General features: G+C 36.4%; 1 protein-coding gene across 1 annotated transcript in view; it reads left to right on the top strand.

Moving 5' to 3' along the window:
* The window catches only part of LOC126482131 (protein eyes shut-like), a 259,779-nt gene extending 253,433 nt beyond the window's left edge, over nucleotides 1-6,346 (top strand). The window contains 2 exon segments of the mRNA XM_050106108.1: nucleotides 5,191-5,440; nucleotides 6,180-6,346. Coding sequence (XP_049962065.1) covers nucleotides 5,191-5,440; nucleotides 6,180-6,346 — 417 coding nt within the window.
* The last annotated feature ends 20,066 nt before the right edge of the window (nucleotides 6,347-26,412 follow it).

The following is a 26,412-nucleotide window of genomic DNA, read 5'->3' as shown; positions in this document are numbered from 1 at the left end:
AGACAAAAGTATTTTATGCTTCTGAAAATCACTCATTTATACTTGTTTCATCCCTTCCTCAAACTGTTTCACTACATATTGCGCAATGTAAACCCTCAAGGATACCCAATGTGCTCTGTGCTCCTCGGAAGGCAACTGTACTCCTACACTGACATAAACATTTACATCTTCCTTCAAAATATATCTTTTCACATTAAAGAAGCCATTCATTGTGTAATTTAACTGGTTTTAGCTATCACTGTGGATGTCTACTATCTATACAGCAATGTTCTACATTTCCATGGCTTTAGACAGTGGGATTATTCCCTTTTCCAGGGTGAGCTAAATTCATGTTACCTGTACTAACTTCACATTTATCTTCATTTATTTTTTATTCACTGGGTACATCTCCAATCAACACATGATTTTCTGCTACAGATGTGTGCTGCCAGTTTTCCCTCTTATGGTAATGGAGCCTCTCTCAAGATCCTGCACTTTTCATTGCATAAAATAACTTCTCCATACTTTCCATAAAATTCTCCATTTTATATGGGTTTTAAATTCTCCTTCGGAGATAATTAATGTTTTACACAGAACTCTACTCAAACTGCCCAGAATTACAGTTAGCCATCAAAGAATTTATGCAGTCTCAACAGAGCATCACTTTAACCATCATTGCCGAAATCATAGGTACAAAATTACCACGTCCATCCTCCTGTCACATACTTCACCCCCAATGTTAATGTTGCATACTCCCCGTAAGGCAACCTGAGAAACTTTTAGTGTTACCTATCAGTTTTGTTGCTGTCTATTGAAAGAATGGCTTCAGATAAGTTACCATGAGGCTCAGTTGAAGGATATTTATTGATATTTAGATCAAAGCTTGAAGGATAATCAGTATTTCCAGCAGTGACTGAGTAACACATACACTGCTTTGTGCTCACTCATCAGGTGCTGCTGTAAAAATCAATTATTCTTTCCGTTTTTCTACCACCACCAATAAAACCTCTGAATCTTATGTAATTCCAGAAAGGAAGGAAGAAGAAAATGCAATATTAAATATCTCAGTGACTGTGAAGTCATTAGGAACAGAGCTCAAGTTTGGGCTGGCTAAGAGTTAGGGACAGTCCTGTAACCCAAGCTTCTGTCAGGCATTCAAAGGATGATGTTACCTACATGTTGCACACATGGGATGAGAATTGTCCACTGCATTAGACTTTTGAGAAATGTTGACTGGAGTGTGTCATTACCTGCAAATAGCAAAAATTACTTCAGCATTCATTATGCGTAATTGACATCAAAGAACAAGTGGAACCAAATTTTGGTATTTGGATTAAGTCTGCCCGTAAGTCTTTGGGAACATGGTTTTCTAAGTAAGGAATATTACTACAGTGACAAGGCAAAAAGTGTGAAGGGTATGAGGCACAGAGAGATGGGTATTGTAGTGAAGCCAGTAGCATAGTGTTAAAAGTGGTGTTACTAAGAGATAACCAAGCCCTCATTCTTGGGAGGGGGGGGGGGGTGTATTATGATGCACCGTAGACCTTCGTCAGTTCAATTTCTACATCAGTTGTCATAGGCTTTTATATGTTTATAATGTTTTCTCCCGAATTCCTTCTCATTTTGCATATATTACGCAGAATATTGAGGTCATGTAATTCTAAAAATGCCAGAAGACATTAGCTATCTTTCTTCCTTCTGTATTTCTTTTTATTTTCCATTTTAGCTTGTTGTTGCTCAAGAATGTTAATTAAAAAAAGAGTTGTCACACTATGCAGTCTCATTTTTGTGAAATTTTCTCATGTACAGTATGCAAGCGAGTGGTCTAACTTTTTGTAAACTACATTAACTATTTCAAAAGAGAAAGAAAAATTGCCTGTAATGTTATTGTACCCAAAACACATTAAATACTACTGGCTAAATCATAAGACAACACAATAACTGACATTATTGAAGCAATATCATATATACAGGATGGCAATTATTGAATTATATGAAATAAAATTGTCATAACTTCTGAATGGTTTGCATTAGGACATTCAACCTGCACTGTTGCTCTTGGGCATGATGGGAATTAATATGCACATGTGCACACACCTTGTTGTTATCGGCCATTTGCACATGAAAAAGTCACGGTACAGCATGCCTGAGTGTATAGCACTTGTGAAGGCCTACTATGCGAACAGCAACAGCCCAACTGTGGCTTAAAGGAAGTTTGAGACCGAGTTCAAACTGAAGACAACTGGTCCAAGTGTACTAACAATCAAGAATTTGATTCACATGAAAACATTGAGAAGACATGTGCTGTATTTCAAACCAGCCCCAGGAAATCGATCATATGAGCTGTACAACAGGTAGGAATCAACCAGGAGACAATGCAACAAATTGTTGTTGATGACCTGCATCTCTTCTCACACAAAATTCAAACCCATCAGCAACTAAACCCAAGGGCCATGAACCAGCAGTTGCGTTTTGCCAACACTATTGTCCAAAGAATCGATGAACAGGACTTTGATGTGAATATGGTTTTGTTTAGCAATGAAGCCCACTTTCATTTGGATGGGTTCATCAATAAGAAAAACTGGCAGATTTGGGGGACTGCGATAGAGAAGTCTCTTCACCCTCAACAGATGACTTTGTGGTGTGCAATGTCCAGTCACAGAATAATCGGTGTGATATTCTTTGATGGCATGGTGACTACCGAATGGTATGTGAAGGTTCTGGAAGATAATTTCATCCCTATAATCCAAAGTGACCCTGATTTTGACAAGGTATGGTTCATGCAAAACAGATCTCAGCCACATCAAAGCAGGAGAGTGTTTGATGTCCTGGAGGAGCACTTTGGGAACTGTATTCTGGCTCTGGGATACCCAGAGGCCACTGGCACAGGACTCGATTGGCCGCCGTATTCTCCAGATCTGAATAATAAGACTCCTTTTTTTGGAGTTATATGAAAGACAAGGTGTACAGCAATAACCCCAATACCATTGCTGAGCTGAAGAAAGTATTTCCGGAGGTCATCGACAGCATCAATGTTCCCACACTTCAGCAGGTCATGCAGAATTTCGCTATTCATCTGTTCCACACTATCACCAAGGATAGCAGTCATATCGAACATGTCATAACTTAAATCTGAATATCTGTAGCGACATTTACATGTTGAATAAATTCTGTTCATGCCGTAGTTTGTAACTAATTTCCTTTTTTTTCATATAGTTCAATAATTGCCACACTGTAAATGGCTTCTAGAGATCAAACACAAACTAAACTGTCTGAAAAATATAGTATTGTCTGACAAAAGTAGTACTAATATTTAATCAGATCTTGATAACATTTTTAAAGAGCTGCAATGAGTGCTTTAAAAGAACATAAATGTAAAATTATACACTTCACAAAACAAAACCATAGTATTGTTGTTGTTGTTGTGGTCTTCAGTCCTGAGACTGGTTCGATGCATCTCTCCATGCTACTCTATCCTGTGCAAGCTGCTTCATCTCCCAGTATGTACTGCAGCCTACATCCTTCTGAATCTGCTTAGTGTATTCATCTCTTGGTCTCCCTCTATGATTTTTACCCTCCATGCTGCCCTCCAATACTAAATTGGTGATCCCTTGATGCCTCAGAATATGTCCTACCAACCGATCCCTTCTTCTAGTCAAGTTGTGCCACAAACTCCTCTTCTCCCCAATTCTATTCAATACCTCCTCATTAGTTATGTGATCTACCCATCTAATCTTCAGCATTCTTCTGTAGCAGTGTGTGTGTGTGTGTGTGTGTGTGTGTGTGTGTGTGTGTGTGTGTGTGTGTGTGTGTGTGTTTGAGGTTTACGGGCGCTAAACAGCGTGGTCATCAGCACCCATTCTGTAGCACCACATTTCGAAAGCTTCTATTCTCTTCTTGTCTGAACTGTTTATCATCCATGTTTCACTTCCATACATAGTATTATATGACTGCAATAGCAGTGATTCACAGTGAAAATCAGTCAACACATACAAATACCTTGGTGTAACAATTTGTTTGGCCATGAAATGGAATATTACTATGACGCTCTGTCATAGGTAAGGGGGCCGGCAGACTTCGGTTCATTGGTACGATAATGGGTCTGGCTGCAAAGGAGATTGCTTACAAAACATTTGTGCCACCCATCCCAGAATATTGCTCAACTGTGTGGGACCCATACCTAATAGGACTAACAGGGGATACTGAATGTATACAAAAATGGGCAGCAAGAATGGGAGAGTGTCATAAAGATGCCAAAATACTAGAACTTCCAAATACTTGGATACAGATGCCAACTATTCCATGAAAGCCTATTTACAAAGTTTCAGGAGCCAGTTTTAAGTATGGTATCTAGGCACATACTACAAGCCCTTAAGCAGCGTATGTGTAGGGACTACAAAGACAAGATTAGCCTGATCACAACATGCACAGCGTCATTTAAGCAACCCTTCTTCTCCCACTCAGTATTCAGATGGAATAGAAAGAAGCCTTGATAAGTGTCACAGTGGAAAGAGACCTTTTCCACAGATTTCACAGTGGTTTGCAGAGTCGAGATGTAGATCTTGAACACAAAATAAAAACTCGCTACACTCCGACATTAAAAGATCAAGACCTTCTACACTAATAGTTTTCTTACTACACAAGTGAATATTTCAGAAAGCTATTCACATTTGTGCATATGTGTACCATTATTTAATGACAACAAGTTACAACAGAAAATGAGATACAGTAAACCAGGAAAAACAACTTCACACAGATTTAAAGTATCAAAAGGACATGTTGCCTTTGTTCAGCATATTGTGCAGTTCAAACTGGGCGGTAAATCTTCAGAAGTAAAAAATAAAAAATAAATAAATAAGTAAAAACCAAGACATAAATAGGTTAGTTCTTACAATAATAAAGGAAAACAGGACATAAAAATAGAAATAAGTTGTTAGGGGGAAAGTTTCACTCTACATGGTCTGAGGTTTGAAGTAAATTTTCTTTTCCATAATCATTAATTCCTGTTTGCTGTGAATGAAATGACTTATCTTACCATTCCTAAGTATGGCTTTTTCATGTTTCTGGTAATTTTGCTGCATTTTTTCCTGTTTTTACTGTTTATCGATATGTATGTTCTTCTGCTTCCTTGGTGTTAAGTATCATTTTGGACTTACCTGTTTCTGATATCTGTAAGTTCACTATTGTGTTATATCACTTATGATGCCTCAGGGACAAGAGTATTTGGGTATTGGCATAGAAGAAGGACTGTTAAAGTTTGCATGGGGACATCCCACTACAAACCGTACACTGTTACTGGTCTCTGGTGGTGTAGCTGCTGATGGCACCTGGCATACTTTGGAGATCGACCTTAGTCCAAGGAACATCACTGTATGGTTTGACAGTCAGCTTATTCATTCTGAAACAGAAGAAGGTGAAGGCAGCAAAAAATTTCTAATCACAGATGGAATATTCTATCTGGGTAAGTTGCAGAGAGACTCATTTAGCTTAAAATAAGAGATAAGGGCATTTTGCTCTTTATTCTTGATCAATGTGTTACTGAAGATATTTATTTTATAAATGTCCACTCTTCTGCAAAGTTCGTGTTGCTTCTGTATACTTCACTCCACAGTGAATAATACATTCTAGAAATAACCTTTAGGATTTGTGTAAGCCTCTCTCCACAATATCTTTTCTCTTGGAGGAGTTAGTCCAACAAAGTATGCTTAAGAGCCTCTGTATAGTTTGGAAAGCGTAAGAGAAAGGAACAGAAAGATTAATGTTTTGAGTCAGGCTATGATATGTGACTGGATAACTCAGTCAGTAAGAGATTATCTGCAAAGCCAAGTGTGCAGGTTAATACCCCAGTGTTGCATTCAGTTTTAATCTGGCAAGAGGTATTATATTATTCACTCCATTACAGACTAAAAGATTCATTCAAGTATATAAATAACTTGTTCAAAAACCTCTCAACCATCATTGTTGCAGGTTTTTGACACCAACACAAACGTATAATAAGTTACTAGAACAATTGTTTATCCTGTTGTGAGCTGATGCGTATCTTGACAATGGAAAATTAACCACAATATGAGAAGGCTCTCAAATATATTCCTTAAAGCATGTTAACATGTGTAATTTGATATGCCAGCAATCATTAACAGTTTATGTTTTGTATCACACCGTGGGCTTTAATGATTACATCTGGCATGATTGTCTTTCAGGTGGATTTCCTGGAGAAGAATCTGTAACAGAATTATCAAATGGATTATTTTCATCACATTTCATAGGATGTATCAAAGAACTAGCATGGAATAAAAATACCAGTGTCACTGATTTCTCAGATTACCAGGGAGAAAATGTTGGGAGCTGTGCTTCAATACAAACATAAATTTTGTTAACAAAGCTGTTTAAAACATGCCACAACAAAAGTATTTTTGTTAGACATGCCATTCTAGCAAGTGCTCACATTATGAGCTGATAGCCTTTGTTGATCTAAAATGTTGAGTGATAACTAATACTGGGGAAGCCAGATGCAAGAGAAATTTCATTTACAGAATTGGTCAGTCAATGTGATTTGTTTCTTTCTTTTTTATGTTGTCATTTCAGTATGGGATTCTGTCCTTTTCTTGGCTGGTACCTTCTGAGTAATATAAAAATCGATAACAGTAATATCTTTCTCAGTGTCTTGAGTTCTGCTCATTTGGACATCACACACAGGACAGTTAACAAGTAATTTCATAGGTACTATTTTTATTCTTACAGGTTTAGTGTTCCCTAATAACATTTTGTATTTAATACATAAAACAGCAGTACTGAGTTGGTACTCATCTGTCCTGTACAGCTGCCCTCATTGTTTTGGACAGTCTATCGTGCTTTTTATTTCATACCCTAGTTATGATAGTCCCACAAAAGACTGACTGTGACCAAAAGAAAATCTAAATATTGTGAATTTATCTGGACAGACTTTCAACTTATAAATAAATTCTGCCTGTCGTAGTGTTTCTGACACAGGTAATATTTTTCAGAGCACAATTTGAGAGAAAAGGAAGAGAGTTAGTGAGAGGCTGACCTATTTAGTTGGTGTGTGAGGCTCGTTTCAGCAGCTCAGTTGGAAAGATGCAAATGCAAACATTGAAAGTGCAGATGTGATTAACAGTTCAATACAAAACTGTCCCATTGTTGTAATTAACTACATGCAAGAACTTAAACTCTATACATCTATCTATTTAAAACATTGGATTTATCAGATTGATGCAGCAGCTCATGTAAAGCAATATCATGTTTAAGCTATCAATAGTGAAATTCCATTGAAAATAAGAAATATTTCCCAAAACCTGTTGCATGCAAGATAAATCAAATTAATAAAAATTATTACTGGCAACACAATATGATTTTGATATTATTTCAAACAAAGCTTCTCTAAGCAGTATTTACTCTAAATGCACTACTAGAACCAGTAATTACAGCTGAATAAGAAAGTAACAAGTGTGCATTCACTGTATTCCACAGAGAAATATGTGTATCCAGTCCGGCAACAGCGGATGTTTTTGGCATTGTTACACGCAAAACTTCTGTAAGAATTATTTATCATTAAATGCATTAGTAGAATCAGTAATTACAGCTGAATAAGAAAATAACAAGTGTGTATTCCTTCATGCTTGTGTTCCACAGAGATATATGTGTACTGTGTCCTGTTTCACAGTAAGAATGGTCATGGATGGATATATAAATGGTTGTTATGAGGGTAAGTCTTACTGTGAAATTCACTCCGTAGCTGAATTTTGATCTTCCAGAAGCAAGAGCACTTTCTGCAATTGATGAAGAAAAATATACAGAAGGAAAATTTGGGGGGAGAAAAACTTGAGTAGCAAAGTAATAGTGGAGAATTGTGATTTGAGCATTAAATGTTGCACTACGTGGTGATCCTTGATTTGGTTTGAAACTTGATAACATTTTTTGTATTTTAACTTAAGGTACTATATTTTCTTTCACAATGGCTTGCTTCTATTTGATATGTTTTACTCAACAAATAAATCCCTGATTCTTTGGTGAATTTCTTGTTGATATTCAACTTGGTACCATGTGCTCGCTTGTTTCTGGCATCACAAACTAGCTTTTGTGGCAGTTGGGTCTGTTATGATGAACACAAGTGCAGCTAATGCAGTACATAATTCCCAGTCTTCACTCTGTCATCAAAATCCCTAATAAGGGAATACAGGTGACTCAGTACCCAACTGCCAATGAATCAACAAGGAAAGTCCTCAGCAAGATTATAATCTTCATATATTGTGAAATTAAATACTATACACTCTCCTTGCAAATCAAAGTAGCAGTCTTTCAAGCTTTGCAGCACTGCTGTCAAATCCAATACTTTTCATAGATCGCTTCATTTAACCACACTAGGCAGAGACAATGGTTAATACTGAATAAAAGAGTTTTTGTTATTATTAAAGAAAAGCTTCTTTAAATACTTTTCATCAGTCAATTTTTTAACATTTTATCATAACATTTACTTATCAAGTGCGTTTCTGGAGTCTTGCCCATGAATTTCTTTGTACCATAGTATTGACGTGTCCATTTTTTTTGGTGGTGGCATTTGGATGTTGACTGTATTGTTTCATGGGATTATAATAGAACACTCCAAGTTCAGACCTGCAATTCCTTGATGCTTGCCTCTTTGCTTTTAATTAAATGTTATCATTCTTCCTTTGTTCCTTTCCTTCTGCAGTTATTGTTGTTCACAGGATACTCTGTTTTGACTCGAACATACTCTAATTCTTGTTTCTTTTGTGATATCTCAATGTTGTTCTTTATTTCTTTTTCCTCTTAGTCACTGTACTCCCTCTCAGATCATATTACCGTAAGTCCTCTTTCTTCTTTGATTTTGTTTCTTCAAGCTGCAGAGTCTCTTTGTGATCTTGCTTGAGACATTATATGCCTTTAATGGCAAAATTTTGGAGAACATAGGCTCTACAGTTTCTGGTACATTTGTAGAAAATTCTAGAACTTCTAGAACATTCTACATTACAAGAAAGCCACACTTTGCATTACATACATTCAAGAATAAAATTTTGTTGTTACAGAAAAATCCATGAAATATTCTACAACATTACATCTAACTTTCAAATATTCTGTCTATTTTACCCTTCTTCTGTGTTGCCCACATATCTCTGCTATTTACCTGCACATTCTGCCAGCAATTTACTTTATACCTACTGTACCTAAATCACAATGTATGTTCTCAAATCATAAATTGAATAAGAAGGGGGCCAAATGACGACAGAATGGTAACATCTATTCTCAGTCATACACTATATGGTGAACTGCGTTGTTCAAATGTAGAGGTGCCTGAAAGAATGACTGATACATAGTGGTAATTACCTCTAGCATCCATTAGAACCATCCTAATGTACCAACAGAAGGTATTACTGCAATATTCATTTAGTCTGATAATTAGCTCATGTTATTTGTTACTATGCCATCTTTTCTGCTTAAAAACACAACACATATGCCATACCATTGTACAGACTTAAATATGACACTCATCTTATTCCTGTTTTGTTCAACTTTATACTGCTTCTTCTCTCCTATTTTCCCCACTGTCCACATGTTTTTCTACTTTTCTGTTGATCAGTATGCTGCTTCTGTTTCTTTTTATTTCCTCTGTAATTTTTGACCTTGTTTGAATAATGATATAGTACTGCTCAGACTTAACATCCATGACAGCAATGAAAAATAAACTTCCTTTGTAAGTCTCAAAAGAACACTTGTAAACTTATGCCAAATCATTAATAAGCTGAAAAGTTACAAAGGATTTTTGTTCTAAAGAAAATTTTGGTAATACCAAATCAGTCTCCCAAATAACATAAACAGGTCACTCAAATTGAGTGATGGGTACCATTTCCAATTTTTTAAATTACTGCCATATGCTTTATAATTGAAGCAAGTATCAATCATTTTCTTTGATATTTATACATAAAGGAAATAAAAAAGAAAGCAATAAATCACATTGGCAGGACTTCGACATTTTAAGTTCCACACCATAGCTTGGCTATATTATTATTATTATAGTGTCTGCAAATCAAGTTATCTGTAATGAAGGATACTTGTGTACATTTTGAGCTGTACTGGAACAGCTCATTTGATTTTGCCAAGGTGCATTAAATGCCATAATTCTGTGATAGAATATTATTGAGTGATTTCTGTAATGTATGATGAAATACAGCACCAACTATCACTATTTCATGGAATTCCTTTCTCTATTCAAGCCATGATTGGGGCACCTATCTCTGTCATTAGACAACTGTAAGCACATATTATGTAGTACATGACATTAGCATCATATTAGTTGCTGCTTTAATTAATAAGTGAGAAATTATTTGTTTTGGTTAGGGTCTCTCTTAATTGGCAAGATTAGAAGACATTTAAATTTATTAGAAATGGACATGCTCTCTCTCTTGCCCCCCCCCCCACCCCCCCCCCTCTTCCTCTCTCTCTCTCTCTCTTTGTGTGTGTGTGTGTGTGTGTGTGTGTGTGTGTGTGTGTGTGTAGCATCCAGTTTTTGAACCTGCCAATTAATAACTAGGCATGTGCAGTGTGCATTTACACTGCTAATCAGTTTCTTATCCATCAAAACTAAGCCTAACCAAAATTTTTATTCCTCGCAAAGCAAAGCAGCACACTAAGTGTTGTCAACACTACATACTGTGCCCTGCACTTTATAATACTTTATTATAAGTGTGTGAAACCACTCATGGCTTGAATAATAATTTTAAAAAAAGTCATAAAAAGGTTACTTCATGTCAGTATCATAAAAAACTGAAGCTTAACAACCTGAATAAGATTTATGTACACACAGTGTTATGGAAAGGAAATCTGCTACTTACCGTATAGCAGAGATGCGGAGTCACAGATAGGCACAACAAAAATACTGTCACAAATAAGCTTTTGGCCAGTACGGCCTTCATCAAAAATAGATGACAGATATATACACACTCACTCACACAAATGCAACTCACGCACACACAACTGCAGTCTCTGGCAACTGAAGCCAGTGCATGATGGGAGTGGTGACTGGGTGGGGGTGTTGGAGGAGGCTGAGGGAACGAGGGGGAGGGATAGTAGGATGGGGGTGGGGGACAGTGAATTGCTGCTGGGGAGCACTCAGAGACGAGACAGAGAGAGGGTAAGCCAGCTATGCCTAGTTGGGAGGTTAGACGGAGGGTAGGGGAGAGATGGAGGTTGAGGGGGTAGTGGAAAAGGAGAGAAGTAAAAAAAAGACTAGGTGTGATGGTGGAATGAGGGCTGTGTAGTGCTGGAATGGGAACAGGGAAGGGGCTGGATGGGTGAGGACAATGACTAATGAAGGTTGATGCCAGGAGGGTTATGGGAACATAAGATATATTGCAGGGAAAGTTCCCACCTGCACAATTCAGAAAATCTGGTGTTGGTGGGAAGCATCCATATGGCACAGGCTGTGAATCTGTCATTGAATTGAAGGATGTCATGTTGGGCAACATGCTCAGCAACAGGGTGGTCCACTTGTTTCTTGGCCAGAGTTTGTGGGTGGCCAATCATGCAGACAGACAGCTTGTTGGTTGTCATGCATCCTCCCAGCACTTTAGTTGCAGCTGAGCTTGTAGATCACATGACTGGTTTCACAGGTGGTCCTGCCTTTGATGGGATAGGTGATGTTTGTGGCTGGACTGGAGTAGGTGGTGGTGGTGGGAGGATGTATGGGACAGGTCGTGCATCTAAGTTTGTTACAGGGATATGAGCCATGGGGTAAGGGCTTGGGACCAGGGCTTGCATAGGGATGGATGAGTATATTGTGTAGGTTTGGTGGACGGCAGAATTCCATTGTGGGAGGGGTGGGAAGTGTAGTGGGCAGGACATTTCTCATTTCAGGGCACAGTGAGAGGTAATCAAAACCCTGGTGGTGAATGTAATTCAGTTGCTCCAATCCTGGGCGGTACTGAGTTATGAGGGGAATGCCCATGCATAGCTGGCTTATCCTTTCTCCATCTCATCCCTGAATGCTACCCAGCAGCACTTCACTGTTCCCCACCCCCACCCTACTATCCCGCGCCCTCCCCACCCCAGCCTCCTCCTTACCCTAATCCAGTCGCCTCTCCTATCATGCATTGCTGCTCACTGTCTGGCTTCAGCTGCCAGAGACTGCAGTCACATGTGTGTGAGTTGCGTTGTTGTGCCTATCTGTGACTCAGCATCTCCACTATATGGTGAGTAGCAACTTTCCTTTTCATAATATTGTTGCATCCCGTCCTGGATTTTCTATTGTATGATTTATGTGTACACATTCGTATATGTAACTTAAACTTATAAGACAACTTTCCAGCTGTAATTAAAAGTATTGACGAAACTTGGCGGGTATGTAGAGGGGTCAAAATAATACAATACATGTTTTTTTCAGTTTTGGGCAGTTTTATTTTTAGGAAATAAAACACACCCAGAAAGGTAATTTGGTGTATTAGGTTTGGAGGGAATATCTTTGAAACCATAATATATAAAAAAAAATGTGTTTCATATAAAAGTTGAAATGTAATTAACATTCTTGAAAACTATATAGTCAACTTACGTAATAATTTGAAATTTTGGAAAATACCCCACCACCATTAATTAATTTTGAAAAATGTAAACTTTTGTTACAAGATAAATTAAAGAAGCTTCCATGCTACATCCATTCACGTGTAATAAAGCTGATTTATAAAATAAGCTGTGTAGCATATTCAATATACCTAAGTAAAATATCTAAATATTCATCATTATTCTAATTATTTGTTTTATTTATTTTTGTGTCATGTTTTAAATTGTTATTTTATGTCTTACATTCATGTTTTTTTTAATTTTACTATTTCACATACTTTTATTTTGTTAAGTAAAACTAATAAATAACTCATTATTGTGATACAATATCATTACAGTAATGATTATCTGTAAAAAACTGCATCAAACCTTACTTTTCTTACACTGTGCACATAAAATGCATGAAATTTCTTCACATAATGCACACAACAGACAACACAATATAAAACAAAATTCAGCAGGATTTTCAAATCGTGAGAGGTGATCCTCTAAACATGCTGAATTGTACTGGCACAATTCAGAACGTTAGAAAACCTTGGTGCAGGAACTGGTTATGTACTAGTGACTCCAACTTGATTATATTGTGTCCCAAGTTTAGATAGACATCATTGTCATTCAGCAGAACAACATCTGAAAATCTTCTCACAAACTTCTTCCAACATCGAATACCGCATACATGCACTGGCTGCACCTGTCCCATCAAGCCTTTTGGGATCATGAGATGAACAAGTTCCTTGTCCTCAGGTACTATGCTCAAAACAGTTTTTCCACATTACCACCCCAACAATCTAACAATAGTACAGATGTTTCTCCCACAGTGAAAGAAAACTTCTGTCAGATATCGTTTTACATGGTCAGATGTTAGTTCACCAGATTTTGATGCTGTCACTAGAACATTTCAGGTATCAGCAAGTGATTCTTGAATTGTAAGTCCAAACTCTCAAATAGATTCTTTTAAAAGAATGGGAATGGGGTGGTTAGTGAGAAAAAAACATTTTGAGCAGTGTACCTGATGACAAGGAACTTGTTCATCTGGTAATCCCAAAAGACTCAAGAGCACAGATACAGCCATTGGAAGTATATGGCTTTTAGTGTTGTGAGAAGATTTTCAGATCTAGTGCTACTGAAGGATTACCATATCAATCTTCATTCAAGAAGCAATATAATCGTGCTGCAGTCACTAGGATGTAATCAATTCTCATCGCCAAGGTTTTCCAGTGTACTGAAATATGCTTGGCACAAATCAGGATGTTTAGAGGATCACTCACCACAGCTTGAGAATACTGCTGAATTTTGTTTCATATTGTTTTGTCTGTCATGTGCTATATGTGAACAATTTCATTCATTTAATGTGCACAGATTAAAAAAAGTAATGTTTTAAGGATTTATTTGCAGATGACCATTAATGTAATGATTTTGTTTTGTAATAGTGAGTTATTTATTATTTTCAATTAACAGAATACAGTTGTATAAAATAGTAACTAAAAACAGGAATTTAAAATGTAAAATAACAATTTAAAACATGAAACAAAAAAAGTGAAACAAATAATTAAAATAATATTGAATGTTTATATATTTTATTTAGATATGTAGAAAATACTCTGGCAGCACATTCTGTAAAGATTATTTCCCAAGAATGTGATGTAACTGGATAGATAAAAAATCTACTCACCAAGCATCGTCAGGAGACAACACTTATAAAAGGTATTACAGAAGTTTTAGAACCAGTGGCTCTTTCTTCTGGCAGAAGGATTGAAGGGGAAGGAAGAGGGATGAAAGAAAAGGACAGGTGAGGCTTACAAAAAGGCATAGAGTCCAGAAAGGCTACCCAGAAGCCCGGGTTCTTTCCTTTTCATCCTGTCCTGTAAATGTCCCCTGACCTGGGGTTATGGATGACCTTTCCAAACTCTACAACCTTTCCTAAGCCTTACCACTTCTTCTCCTTCACCCTACTTCCTTCTCCTTCAATTCTTCTGCCAGAAGAAGCAGCCACTGGCTCTGATAGCTCCTGTGATACCTTTTATATGTGTGTTCTCCTGCTGGAGCTTGGTGAGTAGATATTTTATCTATCTAGTTACATTATATTTTCAAAAATTAATTATTTTCGTTGATTTATTTCTCAAAAATGAGATCTTAGAAACTGGCTTTATTGTACATAGTTGGATGTGGTGCGAAAGCTTCTTTAATTCATGTTGTAACAAAAATATCCTCTTTTTCAAAATTAATTAAGGTTGGTGGTGTATTTTCCAAAATTTAAAATTATTTTAACAAAGTTGATTACGCAGTTTTCAAGATTATTAATTACATTTTAACTTTTATATAAAACACATTGTTACATATCATAGTTTCAAAAATATTTCGTCCAAACTTCATATGCCCAATTACCATTTAAAAGTGAAACAGGATAGAAATGAGAAAATACTTATTGCATTATTTTGACCCTTCTACATACTTGAATGTTTCATCGAGGTTATTTAGTTACACCTGGGAATATTGCCATATTACTTATGTATGTTATTAGCAAACGAACACAAAAATTTTAAGATTGTATATGTTTAAAAATTAAAGTTCCATCGAAATGAATTTAATTTTAATTTATTATAAATCAGGCTGAACAGTACATCATTTACCATAATTTGTGGAAAATCAAGTACAGTTACTGTTCCAGATCTCTTAACTTCCTGTTTCACAGCTGTAAACCACATATAGGAGAGTTGGTGCAAAATTCATAGTTATATATAATATCACATCATTGTTGTTGTTATTAAAATAATTGTTAAAGTTAAAATACAAAATTATAAATCAGAACATATGTTCACCAATAAGTATTTGTGTTTATGGAGACCAACAAACAAAATTTACTACTTTACGGCAAATATGTACAGATGCATGCAAAGCAGTAATGGAGGTACAGAGAAAATGTTGTTTTTGTTTCCGTTTGTCAGTATTTTTGTGTTCATACTAACAAAAATATTTTTGGTTTGTTAAATATGCCTTAAATGTCATGTGAGATTTTGAAGTCCCATTTGTAACATTGCTTTTGCTTTGGTTTCTTTTTTCTTTATGGTTTTTTAGCATTATACATTAGATTATCTGTTTCACAGTATACTTCAAATGCAAATGACATGCAATCAGATAAGTGTAATTGGGAATTTTTATTTCAAATGACACTATTCTCTGCACAACATTTGAAGATATGGAAAACGAGTGGCAGAAAGATATTTGAAGTCAGCTTACATTATTAGTCTTCAGGTCTAGTTGGCAAAATTTTGAACCTGTTCCATTTACTACATCCCTTTCATTTTTTAAAACAAAAGTACATGTTATTTGTCCAGGTTCAGTGCTCTAACTAAGCTTAAAAAAATTTTTCATTTCTTCTCTCTCTTTTTATTTGTGTTGTTTGCTTGAGAGTGAGACACATTTAAATGTAGCTATTTTTGTGTACATTATCTTTGTAGGACCTGAGTGGAAAATAACTCATGAAAAATATTATATAGCAGAAAACTTATATATAAGTAAGAAAGTTTTCGGGGATACATTCATTATCTAATTCTGTGCTGCGCACACATTTCTGATTAAAGTTGACTAACTGTGTTTTAGATGATGTAACAAAGATCCTATAAATGGCAGCAACTGAGAAACAAATACTCGGCAATGAAGTGAGAGAAGCAGAATGTTTGATATTTTCAAGTACCAATGTTTAGTCCATTAAAACAAGAATGTTTTGAAAGCATTGACGTTTTCTATCAAATCTTTAATTTAAAACAATTTGTACAATATTTTACAATATGGCTTCCATACGAATCTATTGTACTATGTAATAAAAGCCATTTTATTTCAAATCAACCTCTGTGTAGTTTTGAAGTACATGAACAATACAGCTGATCACTGCCATATGTTTGTGTGAACTCATTTATACAAGATTTGATATATGCATATATGAAAAGTTCTTAGCCACAATTTCATAAAATGTTCTTAATAGTAAACACAGCACACATTTTTAATGCCATAGGTACTTAAAAGTAGAAATGAATAGAAAGCAGTTATGAGATGAAAGATTTATGAATTGTATGTGCTTACATTAAAATGTGAAACATGTTAAATGCTATATGCTGTTCAATTTATTATTCAGTTTCAATTTGTTATGTAATGTTGTCATTGTATTGTGATAGCTTATTTTATCTTTTTGTTAAATGTTAGTTTCAGAGATTGTTGTGTATTTCTTGAAACCACAGTTAATGAAATTTATTGTACTGTTGGTGAGACTCTGCTAAAGAGCATCGCATTTGTTTTACTCTGATTTGTGATTTTGTTGCCTTTGGTACATTTTACATTTGTTAAGTTTTGTTAATTTATTGTTGCATGTGTGTGTGTGTGTGTGTGTGTGTGTGTGTGTGGATGGGTGGGTGGTGCATATGACATTTATAATGTCCTCTTTGATTGATTGTAGTAAGAATACGAATATTATGTAAAACATTATTTTAAATAAAATTTTAAGAAGTAAATGCACACACTGCTCTGACTGCTTATAATTTTGGAATTCTGTAACAAGCCAAAATTGGAATCATATAATTATTTATGTCCACAACATCTTTCCAGTGACATTAATATGGTAAATTCAGTGTGTGTGTGTGTGTGTGTGTGTGTGTGTGTGTGTTTTGGGGGGGTTATATTGTGGAAGTAATAACGACAGCACACTTCGCACTCATTGCACTAGTACCGATTGAGACAATAAATGGATGGCATTTCACTTAACATAGTATTTACTCCTTCAAAATTGGAATGAGTAACTTTGGTTAAAGTAATTAATGAGATTATTCAGGTCATACTTACCCAAATTCCTGGTGTCAGTATTATAAAAACGATGTAGTTACTACTCACCGTATAGTGGAGAGGCTGGGTTGCAGATAGGCACAACAAAAAGACTGTCAAACAAAGCTTGCCCAAACAGGCCTTCATGAGAATAGGCAACACACACACACACACACACACACACACACACACATGACCATTCATGTCATTTCATTTTATTATCTTCCTGTAAATCATTTACATGATGCAGGAATTGTCACAACAAAGTTATCATACTAGTACAAGTACTACAGACATAATAATGGAATATCACTTTCAAGGCATTTTTTAAAAGTACAAATTTATACATATAAATAAAAATTTTTGGCAATAAATTTACACACAATCAAAGTACTCATCTATGTCATAGAAAGTTTTGCTTAAAAGGTAATTTTTAAGCTCAGTCTTAAATTTTACTTCATCTATTATTTCCTTCATGTACACTGGCAGAGCATTGTAAAGTTTTATTCCAAAATAACTTACATGCTTTTGGGTTTGTGTTGTCCTTACCCTATCTACATACAAATTCTTACGAGTTCTAGTATTATAATTATGGCAGTCCTCATTTGTACGTAGATTTTTCATATGTGCTCTTGTACACACAATGCTTTTTTAAAATATACAGTGATGGTATTGTGAGTATTTGCAGTTCTTTGAAAAGGGTCCTACAATAAGTTCTTGGAGAGTTATGTGTTATGATTCGTATAGCTCTTTTCTGAAGTTTGAAGATATCTGTTAAGCTTGATTTAGTTTTACCCCAGAAAACTATGCTGTAAGACACGATGGACTGAAAGTAAGCAAAATACACTAGTCTAGTACAGTCTGTGCTGCATACTCTAGATAATATCCTCAATGCAAAACATGCCGAATTGAGCCTGTGGGATAAGTACTTGAGATGGTCTTTCCAGCTTAAGTTTTGATCAATGTGCATGCCCAAATACTTTGTGGATTGTACACTCTCTATCTTCTTATCCATTAGTTTTAACTGGAGGTCCATATCTTGACTTGGTTTGCCATACTGTATATAATTTGTTTTACTTAGATTAAGTGTGAACACAATAGCATTAAACCGATGTTGAATATATTTCAGGACTATATCAGTTGTGGTAGTTAATGATTTTTTATCATCACTTATAATTATGCTAGTGTCATCTGCGAACAACATTATTTTGGTAGAAATATTAGGATTTTTTATGTCATTTATATAAAGCAAGAATAATAAGGGACCAAGAACACTGCCCTGTGGGACACCTATTTCCAATTTCTTTGCATCTGAGACCCACTTGATTTTCTGATTTTTATGTTCTGCGATGATTTCTACCACCTGAGTTCTATCTTGAAGGTAAGATTCAAACCACTGCTTCACAACTCCCCTTACACCTATTGCCTCCATCTTGTTTAACAGAACTTTGTGATTTACTGTATCAAAAGCTTTAGATAAATCTAAGTTAATTCCAACTACACATTTTTTAGTGTCGAGACTCCTGACAATCTCTTTGGTATAGGCATGGATAGCTGATTCTGTGTTGTGGCCTGAGCGAAAGCCATGTTGATTGCAGTTTAAAAGTTTGTGAGCATCTGAGTAATTTATGAGTCTGGTTTTCATTAATTTCTCTAGAATTTTTGAAAATGATTGGAGAAGGGATATTGGTCTATAATTTTCTACCTTGTATGGATCTCCTTTCTTAAACAGAGGTCTAACCTTAGAGATTTTCAACCTCTCAGGAAACACACCTTCGCTGAAAGACAAATTGGCAATATGTACCAGGGGCTTTATAATTTGTTGGGCAACTTTTTTTATTATTGACACAGGCACTTCATCCACACCTGCAGACATTTTTTATTTTAGACTATTTATCACCTTTAATATTTCATTATCATTTGTGCGAGTTAACAACATACTACTGTCTACTTTTGGGGCTGTTAATTTCTCATGTTTAGTAAAGTTTTTACTTAATGACAATGGTACACTTAAAAAGTAATTATTAATGTAATTTGCTAGAGTTTCATCTTTTAATTCAATATTTTCACTATTTTTGAGTACTATTTCCTGAGCCTTGAGGCCCTTACCTGTTTCCCTTTTCACAATTTCCCAAATAGTTTTTGATTTATTGTCTGATTTTCTTATTAATTTATCATTACTTAGTAATTTTGCTTTTGTAATTACTTTTTTATATATTTTTTTGTAATTTAGTGATATGAATATAATAGAGGGAAACATTCCACGTGGGAAAAATATATCTAAAAACAAAGATGATGTGACTTACCAAACGAAAGTGCTGGCAGGTCGATAGACACACAAACATACACACAAAATTCAAGCTTTCACAACAAACGGTTGCTTCATCAGGAAAGAGAGAAGGAGAGGGAAAGACGAAAAAGCTATTAGAAGGTGGAAAGTGTAACCTGAGGCTGAAATGAAAATGAAAATAAAAACATATGGGGAGAGATAAAGGTGAACTAGAAAGCAACTGGAGATCTGGTGTGAAAATAGGCGAAAAAGTGTTGGTTATAGCTGGGCTATGTTGATCCTGTGGTGAACTTGGGTTGGTAGACAACGATGTGCACAAAAGTTATGTTGCCGCCAAAACACGTTAAACGGTGGAGCAATTCGGGAAAATTTCGAAAAAACTGCGTGTAAATGTATTAAAAGGAGTGGTTTTGTGTTGGCAGATTGTGAAAATGAGGCTAACAATTGTCTGACGAAGAAATAATGACGCTAAAACCTGTGGGAAGCGGCTAAAAAAGATCAGTGATGTGGGAAAAACGGAAATGGAAAAAAAAGCGAAAGTTATTAGAACTAGCCGAAATGGCTGTTTAATAGCTGAAAGGAACTGTTTGTGAACTGGAAATGGTGGATTTTATAGCAGCGGTAGTGTTGAAAGCGGGGAGGGGGGGAAGGGGGGGATTAGGTTATGGTTTGGAAGTGGGTTACGTATAATTGAGTATATATAGGCAGGATAAAATTGTATGGTAGATTTGGTAAAGAGGAGAAGGTGAATACAAAGTGAAACTACTTGCAAAAACAGAAAGAGAAAATAAGATGACAGGAAAGATTTCGAAATGCAACAGTGACAATAACAAACGTAATTGGTGGCTTCAAAATAATGATATGAATATAATAGAGGGAAACATTCCACGTGGGAAAAATATATCTAAAAACAAAGATGATGTGACTTACCAAACGAAAGTGCTGGCAGGTCGATAGACACACAAACATACACATAAAATTCAAGCTTTCGCAACAAACGGTTGCTTCATCAGGAAAGAGGGAAGGAGAGGGAAAGACGAAAAAGCTTTTTCGTCTTTCCTTCTCCTTTTTTCGTCTTTCCCTCTCCTTCCCTCTTTCCTGATGAAGCAACCGTTTGTTGCGAAAGCTTGAATTTTGTGTGTATGTTTCTGTTTGTTTGTGTGTCTATCGACATGCCAGCACTTTCGTTTGGTAAGTCACATCATCTTTGTTTTTAGATACATTTTTTTGTAATTTGTTAAATGTTCTCTAAACTTGGGGTCAGTCCAACTTTTCAGTCTATAGTTTTCATGGTCCTGGAGGAATTTCTAATACCTGTTGTGATCCAGGAGTTAGCATGTGTATGCCCATATGTGTTTGTTTTGACAAGTTTCTTAGGAAAACACATTTCAAAATTCAACATAAACAGGGAAGAAAAAACATTATATGCAGTGTTTGTGCTAGTTTGTAACAGTACTTCTGCCCTTGATTGGTTAGTCAGTGTATTAATGAAGTGACTGCAACTATTTGTGGAGAAGGTTCTTTTGTACATTTGGTATGAACTATTTTTGGTCACAGGGTCTATGGGAAATTTAAGGATGAGTGCATTGTGATCAGATATTCCTAGGTCAACATTTATTACATCTATATCTATGGCATCTATATTTGTGAAGATATTATCTATGAGACTTTTTGAAGAGTTTGTTATTCTTGTAGGGTTAGTTATATGTGGATACAAATTGAAGCTCTGTAAAACATTCAGGAACTGCTCTTTGGATGCACCTTCAGTCAATAAGTTGACATTAAAATCTCCACTTATAATTATTGTTGATTTTTTTATGGTGTAATATTTTGAGCAATGCCTCTAACTTATTTCTAAAAATTTCAGGATCACCACATGGTGATCTGTACACTGACATTATTATTAATTTACTCTTTTGCATATTCAACTGTATTGCTGCAGTCTCAAAATGTTTTTCTTCACTCAAGGATTCAGTTACAGTCATATTTTTAACCTTTACTCCAGGTTTTACACAAATGCAACCACCACCATGTCTTGTTTCCTTCCTGCAATAATGACTTACTAATTTGTATGGGGAAATGCAAATATTTTCTAGTTCATAACTCATGCACCAATGTTCTTGAATGCAAATACAATCTATACTAGCTTCACTGGCTGCAATCTCAAGTTCTAATATTTTATTTTTAATGCATTGTATGTTAAGGTTATTGAAATTAGATTGAGAGGAGTTTGTACTTATGTTTCCCAATGTTACCGGCTGTTCCTTGCTGAGGCTGGGTACCAAAAATCCTTAAGAATTACACGTTTCCTGCTCCTTGTATCACAGTGTCTGGCGGCCTTGGGAGCCAGAGACTGTAGTCATGTGTGTGTGAATTGTATTTGTGTGTGTGTGTGTTTGTGTGTGTGTGTGTGTGTGTGTGTGTGTGTGTGTGTGTGTTGTCTATTCTCATTAAGGCCTATTTGACAGTCTTTTTGTTGTGCCTATCTGTGACTCAGCATCTCTGCTGTACGTTGAGTAGCAACTGTCCTTTTTATAATACTGTCATTATTCTATCCTGGATTTTCTATTGTCAAATTCCTGGTGACACAGATAAGAGGATTTATGCAGTATGTGCCTTTGCTTAACAGTAAAGTCCATCAACTTATCCGACAACTCCACAAAACATTGACCACTGTGTTGAAATGGAAACCACAGTTATCAACCGTCAGAAAGAAAGCCATGAGGACAAGTGACATTAGGTCTGAAATGGATTCAACTTCCATTATATAAACATGCTGACTATACAATCCCTGATTAGCACAGCAATCTGTATCACAGAACACTGGTAAAGAGACTTAGGAATCCAACATATGTGTTAGCATATGCAGTATCTGATCAAAACTACCCAGACACACCTATGTAATACAGAATTGGCCACTAGAAGTCCTGAAAGGCAGACCAGCCAGTATAAAATGCCATGAGGATTATTCGTTGTCAGTAGAAAAGCTCAGGGATTTCAAATGTGAACTAGTCAATGTATGCCATTTGGATAACAAATCCATCATTCAATAAAATCAACTGTTGGTGATGTGATTGTAAAGTGGAAACTTGAAGGATCAACCGTAGCTAAGCCAAGATCAGGCAGACCCCAGCATTGATGGACAGAGGCCGTTGAGCACTGCAGAGGGTGGTTGTAACAAATCGCATGAAATCAGCAGAAGGAATCACTCTTGAGTCCCAAACTGCTGCCGGCAGTCCATATAGCATAATTACTGTGCACAGGGAATTAAAAAGAATTGGGTAAAATGGTCAAGCAGCACCTCATAAGCCACACATTTCTGTAGTTAGTGCTAAGCGACTTTTGAGGTGATGTAAGGACCAATGCCACAGGACAGGGGATGACTGGAATTGAGTGATTTGGAATGATAGGCCATGCTATATCCTATGGCAATCGAATGGAAGGGTTTGGGTTTGGTGAATGCCTAGAGAAAGGTTACATGCCATCATGTGTAGTGCCAACAGTGAAGTACAAAGCAGGTTTGGTGGTGTTGCAGTATGTGAGTGTTTGCTGTTGTTAGGGTGTGATCCCCTAAGTGCACTTAAGAAAATGCTAAAGTCAGAAGGATATGAACACATTTTACAACATTGTGTACTGCATAAAAAAGTGCAGGACCAATTTGTAGATGATGATTGATTGTATCAGCATGACAATGTGCACTGTCATAAAGCAACACCTATGTGGCAATGATTTATGGACACTAACATTCCTGAAATGCACAGGCCTGTGCACTGTCCTGACCTGAACCCAATAGAACACCTTTTGTGTGAGTTATAACGTCAATTTCACTCCAGGCTCCACAGTTCAACATCCCTACTTTCCCTGGTTTCATCCTTGAGAAAGAATGAGATTCCATTCCTCCACAGACATTCAGACACCTCATTGAAAGTGCCGCCAGCAGAGTTTAAGCTGTCATAAATGTGAGGTGTCCAGATATTTTTGATCGGATATTGTATGAAAGTGGCTATTGCTGTTATAGAACATTGTGAAGTGATAAAAGATTATACATCTGTTGGAGAAGTAGTCCATTTTAAGCAAGACTTGATCTTGTCACAGTTTTTGATGAGCAATACAATGAAATCTCAGCATCTATGCAAACAGGTATTGAAATCTTTGAGAAATTAATCATTTTGTGTCGATACTAATTACTTGAGGGCAGCATGAAGACCATTTTTTCTTCACGTTGTATTACATCTTTGCTGGGCCTGCAGCTTCCATAAGGTCATAATGTGACAGCTTCCTTATACTTTTGACAAAATTAGACGTAAACTGTTATATTGTGTTGTTCATATAAGCATCGTTGGAACAATCTGTCAGTTTACAACTGTCAAAGAATAGCATGAGATTTATATAGGAAGTAAATGTGTGAACTGTATTAATAGCATAGTATATAAAAGAACTTACATTCTCTGATGATTTATGAACATCACTCCACCTAAACAATGTAAATATATGATCTATGTTAACAACATAGCACATAAAAGAACTTACATTCCAAGATGATCTACGGACATCACTCCATCTAGACGCACTCTTGATAATGGCACATAAGCCGAAGAAAGCTAATCATGAAGTTATGCAATCAACAAGAAATAAACAGTTTGCAGCTAATTTTGTTAAAAGTGTAAATAAGATATACCATTTTTTTCCATAAATTATTTTACATTCTGGGTGCTATTTCAACTTGAGAGAGCAATATAATTTTATAAGGATGCACAGATATTAACTTTAATAGTGCACATGAAATCAGTCACTTTTAATGTAAAGGGAATACAGACATGTTTGCCTAATCCAGGGCTGGCCAAACGCTGCACAGTGTGCAGACGTGCAGAAGTGCTGCACATGTGCGCATGTGTGCGACAGCGACATCTGTTATTAGACATGTGTCCTAAATTACCGGCGGCGGCTCCACTTCCCTGTTTATGTGGTATAAGCAAAAGCGCAACATACCCAGTCTTGTTTACCCCTGGTGACCATAACCTTAACAAAGAAGTACTGAGAAGTGGCAGGTACTGTGAAAAAGTAAAGGACGGGAGATCTATGTTCTCAGTCGTTTAAAAATGACTGGGAAACGCAATTCTTTTTTGTAGCCATTGGTGAAAACTCACAGTGTGTACTGTGCCGCCGAATAATAGGTGACCAGAGTAAATTTCCAGTTGAAAGGCACCAGAATACATATCACAAAGACGAGTGTAGTGTACCCAACAGTGAAGAAAAGCAAACAAAAATAAATGTCCTTAAGAAAATGGATGAGACACATCAATTCAATTTTACTGTACATCAAAGTAACTTATACTTCTTGAACTCTTAGTTTCTTGAGTTACATTTATGTCTATTTTACTGTACGCTGTACAATGTACTGTTTTCAATTTTCCAGAATGGCAATCACACTAAATCTTCACTGCGAGCAAGTTTTAAAATCACATTAAGAATTGCACAATCTGGGAAACCCTTTTCTGAAGGGGAGTTTGTGAAAGGGTGTCTGACTGATGCTGCAGAACTTGTGTGTCCCACAAACGTTAGCAGGTTTCAAGAAATCAGTCCATCCAAACAAACAGTGACAAGACGTATCAGTGCTATGGCCGGCGATGTGCACAGGCAGCTAATAAATAAGGCTAAAGACTTTGTTGCTTTCTCTGTTGCGCTCGATGAAGCAACAGATCTTACAGATACAGCCCAGGTTGTGATATCCATACGAGGTGTCGATAACGCACTTTGTGTAACAGAGGACGTTTTGGACTTAGTACCTTTGAAAGGGACTACTACAGGTGCGGACTTACTCCAAGCTGTCGAGCAAGCGATTGATGGTCTCGGTTAGTCTCAGTGACTACAGATGGAGCACCATCAATGAAAGGCCATCAGAGAGGACTCATAGCATGGATGTGCAAAAAGTTATGATGCACAGACGAGATGTTGTATGGAATTCACTGCATTCTGCATCGAGAGGCGCTTTGTGCAAAATCAGTAACATTAGCAAACGTCATGCAAATTGTTGTGCGTACTGTAACCTATCTGAAGACACATGTGCTTACGCATCGCCAGTTTCAGTGGTTCTTGGAGGAATTAAGAGCGGAGTACTGCGACATACCTTACTATACCAAAGTACGCTGGCTCAGTCGAGGTAAAATGCTGAAAATATTTTTTTATTTACATTTGCTCATAGTAACATTCTTACATGAGAAGGGAAAAAGTGAACCTATGTTGGAAGACCCTTGTTGGATATCAGACCTTGCATTTTTTGTGGACATTACGTCTCACATGAACAGCCTGAACATCAGTTTGCAAGGCGAAAATAATTTAATTTCTGACATGTTGGAAAAAGTAAATGCCTTTGAAAGGAAGCTTGCACTTTGGGAGAGCCAGCTATTGACAGAAAACACTGCACATTCCCTGACTCTTGGACTGGTCCATGAAAGTGCTAGATTTCAAGATTATGTGTCAATAATTGTGAAAATTAAGGAACAATTTTGAGCACGATTTGCAGATGTTACGAGTTTGTCTCCTGTCATTTGCCTCTTTGCTTGACCGTTCTCTTTGTCAGTTGAAGATGCTCTGAATGATCTACAGATGGAACTGATCGACCTACAGTGCAATACAAGACTGAAGGACAATTTCTTTGCAGTGTGAAGTACAAAAGAATTCTATGAAAATTTTTCACAACAAGAATTTCCACACCTGCACCGAGAAGCCGCGAGACTTATGTTGTC

Source organism: Schistocerca serialis, chromosome 5, assembly GCF_023864345.2.
Source record: "Schistocerca serialis cubense isolate TAMUIC-IGC-003099 chromosome 5, iqSchSeri2.2, whole genome shotgun sequence".
NCBI classification, from domain to species: Eukaryota; Metazoa; Arthropoda; class Insecta; order Orthoptera; family Acrididae; genus Schistocerca; species Schistocerca serialis.
Note: the sequence above shows the minus strand (reverse complement) of the source record. Positions and strands in the feature narration are given on the sequence as shown.